At 39.4% G+C, this 16,205-nt stretch overlaps 1 protein-coding gene across 12 annotated transcripts in view; it reads left to right on the top strand.

The window, feature by feature from the left end:
- Positions 1-16,205, top strand: part of SORCS2 (sortilin related VPS10 domain containing receptor 2) — a 544,650-nt gene that overhangs the window by 123,782 nt on the left and 404,663 nt on the right. The window contains exon 1 of one of the 12 annotated variants that reach the window (XM_048081253.2): positions 12,390-15,322. The exons of the other annotated variants lie outside the window; for them this stretch is intronic. Within the exon in view, the coding sequence (XP_047937210.2) occupies positions 15,263-15,322 (60 nt within the window). The 5' untranslated portion in view covers positions 12,390-15,262. Of the gene's footprint in view, positions 1-12,389; positions 15,323-16,205 lie in introns of those variants that run through there. 12 annotated transcript variants of the gene reach the window in all.

Below are 16,205 nucleotides of genomic sequence, written 5' to 3'. Positions count from 1 at the left end.
GTTAAAAGGATAATTGGTGATTATATACATTTTTTGACAAATGCTTTCCGAAGCACCAATTCACTTCTGGGTTTAAACAAAATGATGATGACTGATAAGTACTGTTACTGTTTCAGGGACTTTGAGGACTGTAGATTTACCATAATCTGACTGTTACTTCCATTGACTTTGGTAGGTTGGGCCCAGAAAATGTTTCCCTATTTTAGGGGGAAAATACTTTTCCTTTTTCTCTGGTGCCTATAGTATTTATTACTAAAAATACTTTTCCTTTTCACTTTTTAAATATGTATTGTTTGTCTTATGCTGTTTTTCCCTCAAACCAAATGGACTTTTCAGTTTTATCCACTGCACTCTCACTTCCTTTTTCTCAGGGAAGTGCTTTGTTTTAAACATGGTATTTATTTTGCACAAAATCTTCAAGAAGTATTCAAAATATTTAGTTTACATACTTTTTTAGAAAGTATTTGTTCTTTATTTCTTAAATGCTGCATGCGCATTTCAGATTTGTTAGTACCCATTACTTTCGAAAATGGGAAATGTAGACAAAGAAGACAGAGAGATTCCAAGTATTCATTTAGTTTCTACACTGAAAGATGTAAAAGATTTTTTTTTGGCATTCAGTTTTCTGCAGATGAATTAGAGCATATATTAAACTATGGTAGGGGCATGTGTACATAAACATAATCAACCTTATAATCCATACAGAGTTTTAAAAGAAAGACCAAATTCTCTTCCTTGTTATTCAACAGAAAAGACTTGTTTGTAACAGGAGAACAGCAATCCTAGAAGAATTTTACCAGATGTTTAGTAACTCCTTTGTTTTGTTTGGGAAGGTGACTGCTTTAAAATGACTTTTCTAATTCAGGATATTTTGATATTCAATAAATTATTTAAGAGTCTGGATTAGGATGAATGCCTTTAATAAATGTATTTTCAATTAAATAGGATTGAAATATTAATTTTTTTCCTTCCAAGTCGCCCGTCAAGTAAAATATTTTTTTGCTAGCTCCAAATTCTTCCCTAGTGTAAAGTCACCAGGGTTATTGGAGTTAATCCATGCAAATGCTTTTGCGCAATGTCATTTTTGGTAACTTAATTTATGCTTAATTGTTCATTTCAATCACAAAGAGTACTTCAGTGTTAGTTTATGAGAAATAGTCTCAATGAACCATTGCTAACACCATGGCTCCCTAAATGAAATGTTCCATCACAGTCTGCTAGTTCCAGCAGCAGCTTTTTTGGTAAGTAAATAAGAGATGACATGAATAGATTCAGTGCTGAGCTGAACCTACAAAAACAAATAACTTTCCCCCATACCAACTTGAGATTTTTTGCTCCTTATATCATTGCCCTGCACCAAGTGTAATGGGACTCTGTATAAGCCATCTCCACAATAGGAAGACTGCCTCATCAAATAGGCTATTAGTTGTTTCTTCCTGTTGGGCATCCTTGGACTGTGGATGGACTAGAAAAATGACACAGCACTGGCCACTTATGTTAAAGACAGCAGGCTCTCCATAGAGCCCAACTCTTGGACCTTGCAGGGCCCTTCCAACTCAACATATTCTATGATTCAATGTGATTAAAGGTTGTGTTTTTCTAGTGTGTGTGTTGCATCATACAGCTTCCCCTAGCATCATGCACACCGGCATCTATTACAAAAGACTGGTCTTACTTAAATTCATGTTGCAGCTCAAAATACTAAGTAGAACGACACCACCAGCAGATGTGGAGCTTTATAAACTGACCTTCATGGTATTGTTAAAAATAACAAAACAAAACATAAACCTGACACTGAATCTTAATGAATGAGATCTTCGCAGTACTTCAGAGAATGTAATAGGATTTGGTAGACCTTCTCAGGTGCCTAGAGTAAGGTTCCACTGCAGCTGTGAAAGGAAGCATACAATTATGGATATAATAATCCTTTCCTCAAGTACTGAATATGCACTCAGTTCCTTGATCAATGTCATTGTTGGTCTGTTGCCATCCAGAGTAAAAGATAAGAAAAAAAATTAAAAGTACTGGTATGTAAATAGTAGCATATATTCATATCAAAATAACTGTAATTGTTCAGACCTGCTCTGTAGCTTATAGGGAGGTATAACTGTCTATTGAGATGCAAACTTGCAGTAGATTTGTATTCTCTTGTCTTCAGCTGGTAATGATATTTTCATTTATTTCTCTGTATTGCACACAGACTTTTGAGCTTCCTATCAAGCTAGTCCAAGAAATATTTGATCTAGTTAATCTTATGTAAATACTAGCAATCTAGGGTAAGATTCTCATCTATTTTCATTTGCCAAAATCTAGAGTAACTGTGCTCAGCTGAATTAGCTAGCCTTGTGTCGTAAAGGAGATTATGGTCTGGTCCATAACAGCAAACGTGAATTGCAAGTCTCCCTTTTGATTCATGTGCATTGTTCTCATTATCCTTAATGGATGTTGCACACATATATTAGAAGAATAGACCCTATTAGGAACCGTCTAAGAAGTGAAATGAAAATGATAATCACTTTGTCTTGGATGAGGTATTGTATTTATTCTATGGGATTTTAAAGGATATTCTAGTGTTTAAATTATCTGGTGCATTAGAGAATGGTTTAGATAGGCTTTGGTTGATTGACAGCAGTGGGTATATTTTAGAAAATTATTATACGCACTGGGACTTCAATTTTGCTGTGAATTATATACATATATTTTTGGAGATGTAAATTGCTGTCTCTCCCAGGAGACAGAAATAGCATGCTGCTTATTTGATTTTAGCAATAATTAAAATGTGTTGAATCAAGCTCAGGTAGTGTCATGAAGCGGGGCCTTTCTACTTGTGTAGCTGAGCGCAGAGACCTTGACGAAGCTGGGCATTTGTGTAGTAAAATAAACCAGGGACCCCGTGGTTCTTATCCTAGAAGCCCCTGTTCCCCATTTGTAGAGTGGTGATACCTGTACGAAGGCCAAGTAGCCTGGCAGTGAGACAAAGCAGCAGAGCCTTTCACTGAGATTAAGGGTGGGTGCTCTCCAAATGAGAATTACGCTAACTGAAGAACAGATGAGTGGACTCAAGCTATTGCCTTGCATTACACTTAGCTGACACAGAAGACTGTAATTTGGAGTGCTGTCGATCCTTTAATTTTAATCCATTGCCGTTCAAATCAGATGAGGCTGTGACTGAAGTAGTAAGTGCATGAGGGCTTCAAGGGAGAATTTTCCGTCAGCTGAATAATGTAGAGATCTGCAGGTTATGTCTCACTTTTCAGATCACCAGGCTTTGTGAAAGGGTTGCAGGAGGGAATAAGGTTAAAAGAAAGATCATTGGGTCTCTCTGTTGTTTGGACTTTGTGGCTTCCTACTAGCAGTCCCAATTTAGTTAGGGTTGTTATTTTCTCCCCTAGAGAAGAGAAATCACAGGAAAAGTAAAGTGACGTTTGTTACAGCTGGTGGGAAGCAAATTGAGTGCAGTGGAGTAGGTGATCTTTATTGAGGACTGGGTGGCGATGTCACACATCACCCTCTGCGCGGGACCCGGCAAGTGTAAAGATCCTCTTTCCTCTTTTCCTTCACCATAGCAGGCGAAGGCTGTCATGCTGGATGGATGGCATGAATGTGAGAGGACTTGGGGATTTCTTATGCCTGTAATTGAGGAGAATCAGAGAAAACCTGTTAATCTCCAAGGGACAGCAAAGAAAGTTCTGTCAGCCAGTCAGTCGGTCGGTCGACAGCTTGGTTCAGAGAAAGAAACAGACTTCAGTGCAGGTACTCTCAGATCAGAGTAAGTTCTTTCTAAACAGGGGTGGGTGTGCTTGTACGTGCACATCCTTAAATGCTTTAAGCACAAAATATTTGTCTGAAGCACAGGAGAGGGATTTGGAATGCTGTTCAAATCTTTTTCATAAATTGCAGCAAAGATGAATATAAATTTACCATAGCAAGGAACTACAAAATTAAGACACAGTTTGTTTCTGTTGCACTACATTGTCTGCAGTGTCTCTTTTGTATGTCGTAAAAAATGGAAGTGCTTTGCAATTTAACCATGTTACTTCCTACTGAGGTCATCCAGTGCTTTGAGAACACTTAGCACGCAAACACTGGAAGGAGCATCAAGAATGGATTCCTAGCACTGATTTTGAATTTCTTTTTGTTTTTGTCATGGACATTATAGTTATGATCGTAACTCAAGAGGCTTGTATTTAACTTTAGTTACAAATTGGATATTTATTTATTTAATCCTGTAAGTGACAATGCATAGTCTTGATGCTGCAGTTCAACAGTGATAGGAAACTACAGTCTCTGGGGCCTCCAATTATAACTTATTTGGAACATGGACTCTTATTATGGTATGTTTTCACTTATATATGCAGCAGGGAACTGAGCTGGCTTCCAAAGGCTTTCATAGTGTCAAGAAACGGTATCAGAATGGGTACCCAGAATGGGCAGAGTTATATATTAACTATAAACCTCAGTGCTTTAGGCGTGTATACAAAAGTTAGCAATGAGGTAATCAAATTCTGTGCAATTAGAGACCACTCCCCTAGGCATCTATCTAGGCAAAACTCTGAACACAACTGTAAGCCAAATATGGACCCATGCAAAACTCGCAATGCTGCATCAAAGCAACTGTGTGATTACTATAGCTTCTACTGTCAGACAGTACTCAATTTTTCCAGAGGCAGGGCTATAACACGTAATGGGTGACTGCCAAATAAACATGAATTTCGACATTACTGAGAGTTATCATATGCAAAATGAAAAAAGCAGAATAGTCTTCTCTCTAAAATGTTATTTATAACAGTAGCTGGTGTATTGATCAGATATGCTCTCAACCAGTGTTTTTATTGACTTTGTGTTCTTAGCTGTTCATCATAGTATTTATTCCTTTTCTTTTTTAGATTTTGAGGCAAAAATATCACTTCATCTCAATAACGATAGGACTCAATGATTTTCACATACATTTTTAAAAAAAGCCTGCATGGTTCCCAAATCCTCCACATTCTTGATTGGTATTTCCCTTTATCACTTTTCCCAGCCTCTTCTGCCTGCATCCTGATGACTGCTTCCTTGTCAAATCAGAAAGTCTTCCTGGTCTCACAGAGATTCCTCATCTCTAGTTTCTGTTATTTGGAATAAATAATTTGTGTATCTCCATCTTATCAGCTCACCTTAGTGACTGTCCAGCGTACTTCACATTTTGTCCAATAATCTATCTTCCTACTTTGTCCCTGTCTCTGACTACATTTCTTTGTCATTCTGCTCTGTTTTGATGTTATAATCACTAATTATGTAATTTCAAACTGAAAAACAATAGGGGCACAATGTGTTTGAAAATCTCAATATGATATGAAGTTGTCTAATATTTCTTTTATTCTGTTAATTCCTCGGGATGCTTTCCTCCCTGCAAAAACAAGGCTCAGTTTCTGGAAATGTTCTAGATCAGCTCCCAGCTATGTTGTGCACTACTGCATCTTGAGGTTGGCTTGTCTTTGTTGGTTACATGCATGGTTATGAGAAAAGGAGAGCGAGCAGGCTTAGTTTTCTGCTATTTCTCCTAAACCAAATGAGAAACAGTACTTATGAAAAATGTCAGCAAGTCTGATGCTGCCACCCACACTTTCTTTATAAAGAAAAGCCATCACAGAAAAAGATCTTGATAAGGAAATATTGATAGTATTTTTCTAGAGCTGAAAATTTAATATGGCATGTTACTGATATCTCTTGCACCAAAATAGTGCTGTTGGCTCCAGTTTCACTTCAGTTCCTCTAAAGTCTTCAGAAATACTTTCAGGATGGAATGTAAGCAGAATGGATTTTGGTGTTTCCTGGGATTATTCTCTGTTTTCACAGTACAAAATAATTACGTATGTGAACTGTGAGTGTGATCAGGTGGATGGGACACTCATACCCGCTGTGGACAGCTGTTGGTGACCACTGTCAGTGCCTCCTCAGGCAGGGTCTGCACAACAAAGTGCTACCGGGCAGAGGTGAGATTCACAGCTCAGGTTGCTGTGCCAGTGACAATCAGGATGAAGAGCTCATGGTAAAGGGTGCTTTAGCCAAAAGAGCCGACATAAAGCTGAGGGGACACTTGAGCTGGAATAGCTCCTGATGACAAGAATCACCAGTCTGTCCCCATGAACCACATCTTCACAGTGAGTGATTTTTTTGCTGTAATATAGCAGTATAGCTGTAGGGGTGAAACTTTCCTTACACGGAAGAGGCCGAAGAGGTCAGGGTCTGTCGCAACCCTCCATAAGCTCGCTAGCATCTCTCTCACCTAGCTGTTCTGTAAACAGGAGCATTACTTTTCTGTCACTTGAAATGGCTTCGTGTTAAGGAATTGTGCTGTCGTGTGGGCAGGCTGCCTTTCAGACAGCGTCTTGGCACAGAGAAGCTGTCTGGTCTTGGAGAGTGATGTTTTCCTCTGCTTTTGAGTGTATCATATGTTTTTCGCAAATGAATTCCTTAGTCTGAATGCGATGCCGTGGTGCGTGGATCAATACTGTTCCTCTGTGGCAAGGTGCACAGAATGCCAAATGCATTCGGCAGTCTGTTATTATAAGGCTACTTAGCAGAGCCAAGAAGCCTGCAACCACCACTTTCATTAACGGTAATTATCCTTGAGCAGCTGTGATAGGAGCAGGAGCCTGAATGGTAATTAGCCCCAATTGTTAGGAGATGCATTTTCAGGTTCCTGTACCATTTTTCTGTCTGTTTAAAGAACAGACTGAGGGAAGTGTGATAAATCCCGAGTCCTTGCTGTTGGAGAGGAGCTAGCTGCCTGCTGATCAGTTCAAATTAGGATGTTCTTAGCATGTCCATGTGCTCTTGCTGCAGTCAGAAATCATCCTGCATTTACACGGTTTGGGTCTTTGCAGCAACATTAACATTTTCGTATCATCTGTCTTCTGAACAGATGCATTGCTTTATTGTTGAGTTTTATGTTGTAATAAATTCAAGTGGCAACTAATGCAGACCTGTTTCAATTCAGTTTTGTTATATAGGTAGAGAGGTGCATGCCTGTCACCAATGAGCAGAATTATAAGGCTGGTGGAAGTACCAAAGATACAACATCAGTCATAGATGAAATTGATGTTTCTATCCATCAACATTATACATTTTCAGTGGAAGTTTGGTGTAAGGTTTAACTGGAAAAATAACTCTGTATTTTTTAAACTTGTTATTTTTTTCCCAGAACCTTCTTTGCCATTATGTTTCTGTAACAGTAAATAGCATCTGGTGAGCTTGACAAGTATTATGTCCTTGCCCCAACATCTTTTTATGAAATGAGACTGAGCCCAAAAGAATTAGTAAAGCTCTTACTGTGCAGCACAAAGCTGCTAGATACTTGTTTGTCCTTGGAAAATAACAGCTACCCTTATCTAGTAATGTTCATCTTCAAAACTTTTTACAAGCATTAGTTTACGAATTCTTGGAACACTGCTTAACCTTTGAAAAAAGGTGCATGATGGAAAACTGAAGTAAATATGTTACGTAGCACATACTTCTCTGTATTGAGTTTCTGTGTAGGAAACACTTCTTGTTGTTCTGGGGGAAGGAGTGAATGTTGAAAACTTGCTCCTGTGCTTTGGTAAGAAGCCTTAAGGAATTACGTCAGAACCAAAATCATTCAGTATTTCTGTGCTAGATGCTGGGCCCTGGTGGGATTTATTTTGGATGTCTCTTCAGGTTGACAAGTTGTTTTCTATGACTGGCATTTATAGTGTACTATATAGAATAGTTATTGACTTCTTTTCAAATTGCATGCGAAAGTGTATGATAAAAATCTCTGTAAAGCAGGAGTAAATTTCATAGTATTACAGATTTGACTGTAGATATCAGTATTTCCTTAAAGTGCCTTTTTCTTTTCCTGCTATTTCAGATTTTATTTATTTTTATTTTGTTTTGCTGCTAGTTAAGGTTTTTCTGCTTTCTGCTGGAGGTCTAAAACAATAAACAATGGTTTCCCTCATCTAGTTTTAGCAGAATTTCATTGATGCTATTTGGTGTCAATAAATATCATTTGATGCGCTTGAAAGTCATTGCCTCAACATCTTTTCACGAAATGAGACTGAGCCCCAAAAAATTAGTAAAGCTCTTACCATGCAGCACAAATCTGCTAGGTCAGTGTTGAGAAACACTGAGGCATTGCATAGATGGGAGTGGAGAGGACTCCAGGCACAGGGCTAATTTTTGACCATGTGCTAGCTGGATGCCTTGAGATGAGTTTTTCAACTTTCCAGCAGCCTTCTTGGAAATCTCCACCAATCTCTGGAGTGAAGGCTGTGCTGATCTAGCTGTTAACGTGTAGCAGAATCTTTCAATATTTACATTTCTGACACCTTTCCTCTGCATGACTCAAAGTCCAGGGGTTTATATTCTGTTGTAAGGGTGCTTTGTTGATGCTAGTACTATTTTGTCTGCCTGCTTCTCTGTATAGAAAAGAAGGCCATATGAAGGCATGGTTATAGCAAAGTCTAACAGAGAAGAGCTCAGCAGCTGAAGCAGAGATGTCCTGAGCTTAAAATAATCATCAATATATAAATTATAGAATCTATCCAAATATTCCTTTGCAGTAGCTCTTCTCCCTACTTTTTTTTTTTTTTTGGCTAATCTTCCTGTTCAGCAGCTATTTGCTTATAGGTTGTGTTAAGTTACAACTTAATTGAAATTCCCCGATTTGTTGGCTACGTGTAGGCCCCCTGGTGCCTTGTTAAGTGCTCTGTTACCAGTGAATGTTCTTAATTATGTTCTGGAAGACGTTGTTCAAGTCACAAGTCATTTACTCAAGGTTTGGGCCCAGCAGGTAAACATTTTCAAATTAATTTAGGTTGCTAAACAGAAATTGCTTAGATTGCGTGAATGCTGATAACTTGCACTTCTTACTGAATTCAGGGGGAGAGGAGATTATTTACTGCAGTTTGAAATCAGCCTGATTGCGTCTAAATGACAGAAGAGGGGGTTGCTATTCTCCTAGTTTGAAATATATTGACTGTAATTCCCCAACTGTACATACTTAATTATAATCTTGAATCATCATAGCATCTTCTCATACTGGCCAACTAAAGGGTAATGATGTGGATGTACAGAGTGCTGTCTACAAAGTGTCTAACTTGAACATTTAGAAGGGACATTGGGTGTGTGCTAATGAAAACTGTCGCTTCTAAATTGCTAGTAACAACATCTGACTGCAGATGGGTAACATGAAGATTCATTGTTCTGCATCTTAGCAGTTTCACATAAAGTAAAACAATAAAGCCGGCTAAAAATCTATGATTCCTTTGTGCATACAGTTATGTATTATAGCAAATGCTCTAAATATTTTAGATATTGAAGTTGTGTCTTTAGGGAAATGATCTGTTATTCTCATATTAAGGACGTAGCTTTTGTTTTGTGGGTCTTCACTTTATTTTTTTTAACCTTTCATTGAAAGCCATATATAGAATCTTTCTAATTTCTTAGCTGTCATTATCATCATCATCATCTTTGTCCTAGTGCCCTTACTAATGAATGACAACCATTTAAAAATCCAGCATCAGCAAAACTAATACAGGACTATATCCAACATGAAGGGCAGAGCACTGAGGGCTGCACTGCTGATGGACACAGACTTTTACAACTGCAAACATATCTTGACCGAAACCAGACAAATTATGGGGAAAGTGTTTCCTCCCCTCTGTATCCAGTTGTAAATCAACCAATAAATAAAGCTAGCAAAAAAAAAGCAAACTAAAAATCTCTGAACACATATAAATCTCCTTGAGTTTAACTTAAACAGCTCCACTAAATTTTGGTAAGAGTGTGCCTCTTCCTGCTGAGCAATAAAGAAATAGAAATTTGTGAGTCTGACATAAACACAGCCTCAGTTTCTGATGCAAACCCTCTTACGATGATAACTGTAGTTCCAGAAAATTAACTTCAGCAGGGTCTGTTGGCACAAGCATGGACAAGAGTAGCACAAGAGTGGTCATGGTGGTTTATGCAGCAAACTTTAATGTGGGCAGGTATTTGTGCAGCTGTAAATGGGGACTGCTGCTGTTGTAACTTGAAGTGCATACAGTTGTTTTGCTTTGTATTCCCTCCTACTGTTGATAACCTGTCTACCTGCGGAAAAGCATGTTAGCTGTTTTAATCTGAGCTAATAGTGCTGAATATCAATACTTTTTAGTGCTACACTTTGGTTAGCATCTGTGATTTTGTTAGTATAGAACTTCTGACTTCAACATAGCAGTCTTAATCATAAAAAACATTGGGCTCGTGGAAAAACTGTCAACGCCGGGATTTAATTTTATAAATAGCTATAATGCTATACTTGTTAAGATTTCCTTGTGAAAACATCACTTCAACACAATTTGTCCCACAATAAAAAATAAAAAAAGACTTAGCTAGGTAAAGACAAAAAGTTACTGTCAAATGTCATGCAGGTTGTTCTGTCAGGGTTTATGAAATAAAATCTCTCTCTTTGTGAGTTGAATTTACAATAAAAATCCAGATTTTCATCAGTCAATCTTGTTCAAAATGTTATATGTGTAGGGGAGGGACTGGATGCATCAGATGCTGTGGAAGTATACAAGAAATATGGTCCATGACTGTCATCTTCTGCAAGTAGGTGACTGTCTGAGGCATCTGATGGTAAAGCTGGATGTGAATGGAGTATTTACAGTCACCAGGAAAGTGGATTTGTGAGACTGTTTGTGACAATTGAGATCATACAGGTTGTACAGATATTTGACAACTGGGTGTTAGCAGAATCTGAGTAGTTTCCATTAGAAAAAGATGTAAATAATGGGGATTTGGGCTACTTTGGATAGGAAAGCAGGTAAGTGCTTAGGAAAAATGGTACTGGCTTCTTAAGGGGTGTGTGGTACAATTGGATTTGTAAGAATGTGAGACCGCTAAGTCAGGACAGAAGACCCTCAACCTGATGGTGGTGCTTCCATGTCCCTGTGGCCTTTGCCAGCTGCCATTATGCAGCTGCAGGGGTGGTCCCCAACTGCTCGACAAGGACTTCAAGTTCCAATGTCATACTTGATGTTTTATTGAGACTTCTTTTTATGCATGCTGGCAGCTGGTGCTCAGCTATACTTTGAGATATTGGTCAGAACTGGTCTGGGTTGAGAAGAACCTCTGTTCTGGCACGTGAACAGCACACCAGGCCTCTCCAGCTGGTAGGCCATAAAAGCACGGGCCTGGTTAAGTACCAGTAAGAATGTGTATACGTGGCGACTATGGAAAAACTATCTTAGTAGAAGCTGGCAAGAAAGACAAAAGCTGCAGATATTGTGGTTGGTTGAAACAGTCAGCAAAGTGGAAGCTGGTTCTTCTGTTCCCCTGAAGCCCCATTTGCTTCTGAATGGCCATGATGCAATGACTCCCCTGTGTGCCAGATGACTTCCTCAGTTCCTTCCAGGCCCCCAAAGAAATTCCACTCTTTCCCCTTATGTGCTTGAGAGGTAAGGATGTGCCTCTACATTTCCTAAGCAACCCAGATCAAAAGAGACTGAGCTGGCAAGAGCTGTGATGGCTTCCTGTTCAGCCTATTCATCATACTCGACTGCTGATCTCCACATGCTTTCCGTTCTGGTATTATAATACAAACCTCTTTTGCCAGTCATTTTAGTCATTTCAATGGGAATATTTCCTGTAATATTCACATGTCGATATCAAAGAGCTTATTGGAATTCAAGAAGTAGCAATTGTTGATATGTATCAGCAGTAATTAACATTCTTCAAATTCTTGATCCTCATCCATAACAATATAGCAACAAAGACCCCGAAGGTAAAGGGGTAGCACTATCTAGTGATGCAGAGACTGCTTTCACCAGGTCGTATATCTGTTTTAATAAAAATTTGAAAGCAAAACTAGAAGTTCTTTCCCCATAGGAATCCAAATACTTTAGTCTTTCACGTATATAGGAGGGGAATATACCTGCCCACAAGTATCAGAAAGAGCAAAGAGACCATAGTTAGGCAGTAAAAAGGCTTTTTGAAGACTTCAGTGAGTTGAGGCTCTGGGTTTATTCTGTCACTTCTTCAAAACTAATTACCCACTGCTGTGTATTGAAGCATGCTGGGGTGTTGCCATACTTTCCTCCTTACATCCCTGAGGAATAGTTCATCTTCCGCTTCCTTTCAGAGAATCCAGAGATATGTTCTGATGTATGAACTAGTGATAGAACTATGTGAAAGCTTTAGCCACTCTCCATAACCCTCCCCCCAAAATGAAAGGAGAAGAGAAGAAAAGAGAAGAGAAGAGAAGAGAAGAAAAGAGAAGAGAAAAGAGAAAAGAAAAGAGAAGAAAAGAGAAAAGAGAAAAGTATATTCCACTTTTTTCCCCTGTTTACTTTTTCAGTTGCAGGGCCTCTCCTCCCTAGTAAGGCATGCATATCATTATTTATTTATTTATTTGCTTTAAAAATTTTCCCTAACATCCCTAGTTTTTCATGTTCATGAGTGCTGTCCCTAAACCACAAAGCACTGTTATATTATTCACCTGTGAGCAGGAAGGCACTTTTCCACCCTTGTTGTCTGAATAGTTTAATCACAGTGGAATTTATATTTAGAGAGGACAAAAATAATCAGAGGGAGAGGGGCAGGTTGTTCTGTACTGGCTGGTGCCTGGAAGAGACGGCAAAAGTCCCTGTGCTCACATCTTGTTGATACCATTCAAAACAATGCCTGGAATGAATGGTTTATTGCCTCCTATCCCAAACTACTGTACGGAGGGCAGTTCTACTCCCAACGCTGGTTATTTAATAGAACAGAATAATTCAGCTGGAATGGACCTACAAAGTCCAAGTCCAACTGCCTTTTTGGGCTAACCAAAAGAAGCAGCATATTGATGAGGGCATTCTCCAAAGACCTCTTGAACATTGCCAGGCATGGGGCATGCACCAGCTTCCTAGGAAGCCTGTTCCAGTGTTTGACCACCCTCATGGTAAAGAAATGTTTCCTACTCTGCAGTCCCGACCTCCCGAGTACAGCTTGTTGCCGTTGCCTCCTGCTCTGTCATTGGGTCCCCAGGGGCAGAGACCAGCACCTCCCTCTCACCTTCCCCTCCTAGGAAGTTGTGGAGAGCAGTGGGGTCTCCTCTGAGCCGCCTTTTCTCCAGACCAGACAACCTAAGTGTCCTCCCCGCTCTGCATAGGACATGCCTTCCTGCTCTTTTGCCAGCTTTGTTGCCCTCCTCTGGATGTTTTCACGGACCTCAACATCCTTTTTGCATTGTGGAGCCCAGAACTATACACAGTATTCAAGGTGAGACTTCGCCAGCACTGAATACAGTGGAAGAACAGCCACACCTCTTAAATTAGTTCAAATTCCTCTGCATTTATTTTATGAAGCTTAGTGGACCACTCTGAAGTATTATATGATTCATTGCTGTGTCTGTAATTGCTTCTGCCCCTTTATTTTTCTGCAGCTGTTCAGTTGCATACTTGGAGAAGATAGCAGGCTTTCAAACCGGCTTGTCTGAACCAATACAACCTCAGAAAAGGTGTTCTTAAAGAAATACTGGAAGTCATATCTAAGTAGCTGTGAATACTAAGATCTGCACTGAATATCTTCCCAACAACAACAAAATACAAAAAAAACCCTCTGTTTTATTATGGAAGCTTCCCAGTACTGTTTTAAGTGACCTGACTGAGAGCACCATCCAAAAAACCTGCACACAGAGCAAATTGTTAACTAGATCAGTAGACTGAATTGCTTATGAACTACTCCACTCTCAGCAGTCGTGGTTTCCTCTGGTAGATATATCGATGACCAACACTAATTCCTCAAGCTGTTTATGCTTCATGTTGTCAGAAGACCAATCTAATGCTTTTTTGCTCCTTTCAGAAGGCTGAGAGAATACTAAACTACATTTCTCTTTCCAGGCCAGTAGTGCACTGAAAAACATGTATTGAGCGAGTTTCAGGCACTGTCCTAGGGTTTGGATTCATCCTCACCCCCTGCCCCCAGCTGTACCTACTGATGACTTGCACAAGTTTTCCTTATCCAGTCTTTATCTTTGTCCACCTGGCAGCAAGAATTGGTAGAAAAAGCAGTCTCAGATGGAGATTTTTAGTCGAAAAAAAACCTCTTCCAGCATTGTTGCAACAATATCCTTAGGGACACGACTTGATTACACTAGTAACAGTATAATCTACTATTACATAGAGTAATCTAAACTATCAACGAGCAATTGATCACTTGGTAAGAATGCTAAAAATATCTGAGAATGAAAGAGGACTGCTTTGGTGGGAGTTTCCTTGTATTTAGGTTCGGTGAGAACACCTTAACAGTTTTCCAGTAGCAAGTTTATTCTGCTAGTATGCTAGGAATTCTTATGATGCTCTCATCAGTGGATGAACTTATTTGGTACAGCAGCATTAGAAAAATTTATTTTTAAAAATCATTATATGTACAGCAAGCAGAAACTTCTTATTCCACTGGAACCAAGTTTCTCCTCTCTATTGCAGAGGCCAGCGATGAGTGGTCACTATTCTTTAACTCTTAGAAAAAGTAAATGAAGAAAAAATCTCCATTCATTGCTAGCTGAGGAGGTTTTACATATGTATACTTCAGTTTTTTTTTTCTTTTTTTTTCTTCTTCTTTTTATGGCCCTTGATGTCTCCTTGTGTCTAGTAACAGCTTTTTGGGCAACTTTTCACGTAAGGCTGCTCTATTAGTTGTGGCTGGTTACCCTTTGCACCAGCCACTTCATGCCTTGATGCTGCAGCTCGGTCTCCAGTGTCCTGACTTCACATTCTCTCTAAATGTCAGCCAGTTGGGGACTTGCCTTGTAAGTGATCTTTCTCATCTGGTCCTCAGGATACCACTGAATAGCTTGCACGTGGACCTCTTCCAGTGTGTTTATCCACATCCCTAGCAGTTATTCCTTAACTTGTTACAGCTGCTGTGAAGTGGTTGCCCTGAGGCTGAGAATGAGCGCTGATATCTTTAAGAAAAGCCCAGTTTCTGCTTTATGACTCTGCATACAGCTTGGCCTGTAGCTTTGTGCAGTGTGTTTGCACTGTTCACCAGTGCACTGGGGCTCCTTTGCTAATTGCTTGCAAGCTGACTTTTCACAGACGATCTCTTATGTCGTGCATCTGGGCACGGAGCTCTGTGTGGGCTGCCCTTGCTAGAGCTGGCACAGCTGGCTTCACTTCCCTTGAGCTCTCTCTTAAGACAACTGGCACGAGCACGAGGAAAACTGCATAGAAGTGTTTGCAGTGCATATAAATAGGTATCCAGAGTATTCCTCCTGTCTGCCTGCTGGCTTGCCATGCCTTTCGGTGTTTCAGAGAGATGGTCTTGCCTGAATCCTCCCCTGCTTGGAAGTGCTGTAAGTTTGTATCAGCATCTCTAAGACCCTCACTGGAAAACCACTTTCAACTGCTGATAATTCTGATAGATGTGATGCAGCTCTCCCTTTAGTACTTTTGTATACAGAAAATAACAACTCCAAAATTCAAATACAGAGATGCTTGGTTTGATCAGCATGACTGGTAAACTTAATCTCAATTGGAAATGCTTTTTTTTACCATCTGAATCTGCTGCCAGCATTTGTAATTATTATTTTCAAAGATCAGAGTTTTGGAACATGGGAAAATTATAGTTTCTACATACAGAGGTAGGATGCAACTACTTTTTTTGCCATTCTTGTTATCCAGCTTTAATGCTAAGATACAGACCTGTTTTTTTTTTGTTGTTTATTTGTTTGTTTTTCTTTTGGCTATGGGTAGATATGTTGTTCTTTTGGGGGGCAAATGCAGCTAGCTTGCTGTTTTAGTTCTTCCAGAAGTGACACAGCAAATTGCACTGACAAACATAGCCAATATGATATGCGCAAAGTGGAGAATTTCGGGTTGTGAAAAGAGTAAGAAGGAAGAAGAACGTTTTCAAGTAAACAGCAACATTCCATAGAAATCATTGTTTGTCTGTGCTTTGTGTTGCAAAGGTCAAAACAAAAAGGGCCAAATCAGCTTGGGGCTTTTATTAGTATAACTCTGTGGCAGAGCATCAATGTTTACCCCTTAAATGAAGTAATCACAACCAAGTTGCATCCTTATTATATTAGAGATGTATAACTGTACAGCCTTGGAAAACTTGCTCTTTAGAAAACCGGATTTAGCAGACGAGTGAAATAACAAGCCAGGAAAGGCGAGGACAAATCAGGGTGGTGGTGGTAATTGCATCATTAGCAGTAATTGCAATTGCCTGGGCAT

The sequence above is a fragment of the Anser cygnoides genome, chromosome 4 (genome assembly GCF_040182565.1).
Source record: "Anser cygnoides isolate HZ-2024a breed goose chromosome 4, Taihu_goose_T2T_genome, whole genome shotgun sequence".
NCBI classification, from domain to species: domain Eukaryota; kingdom Metazoa; phylum Chordata; class Aves; order Anseriformes; family Anatidae; genus Anser; species Anser cygnoides.
The sequence above is the reverse complement of the archived record's forward strand: the minus strand, read 5'-3'. Positions and strand labels throughout refer to the sequence as shown.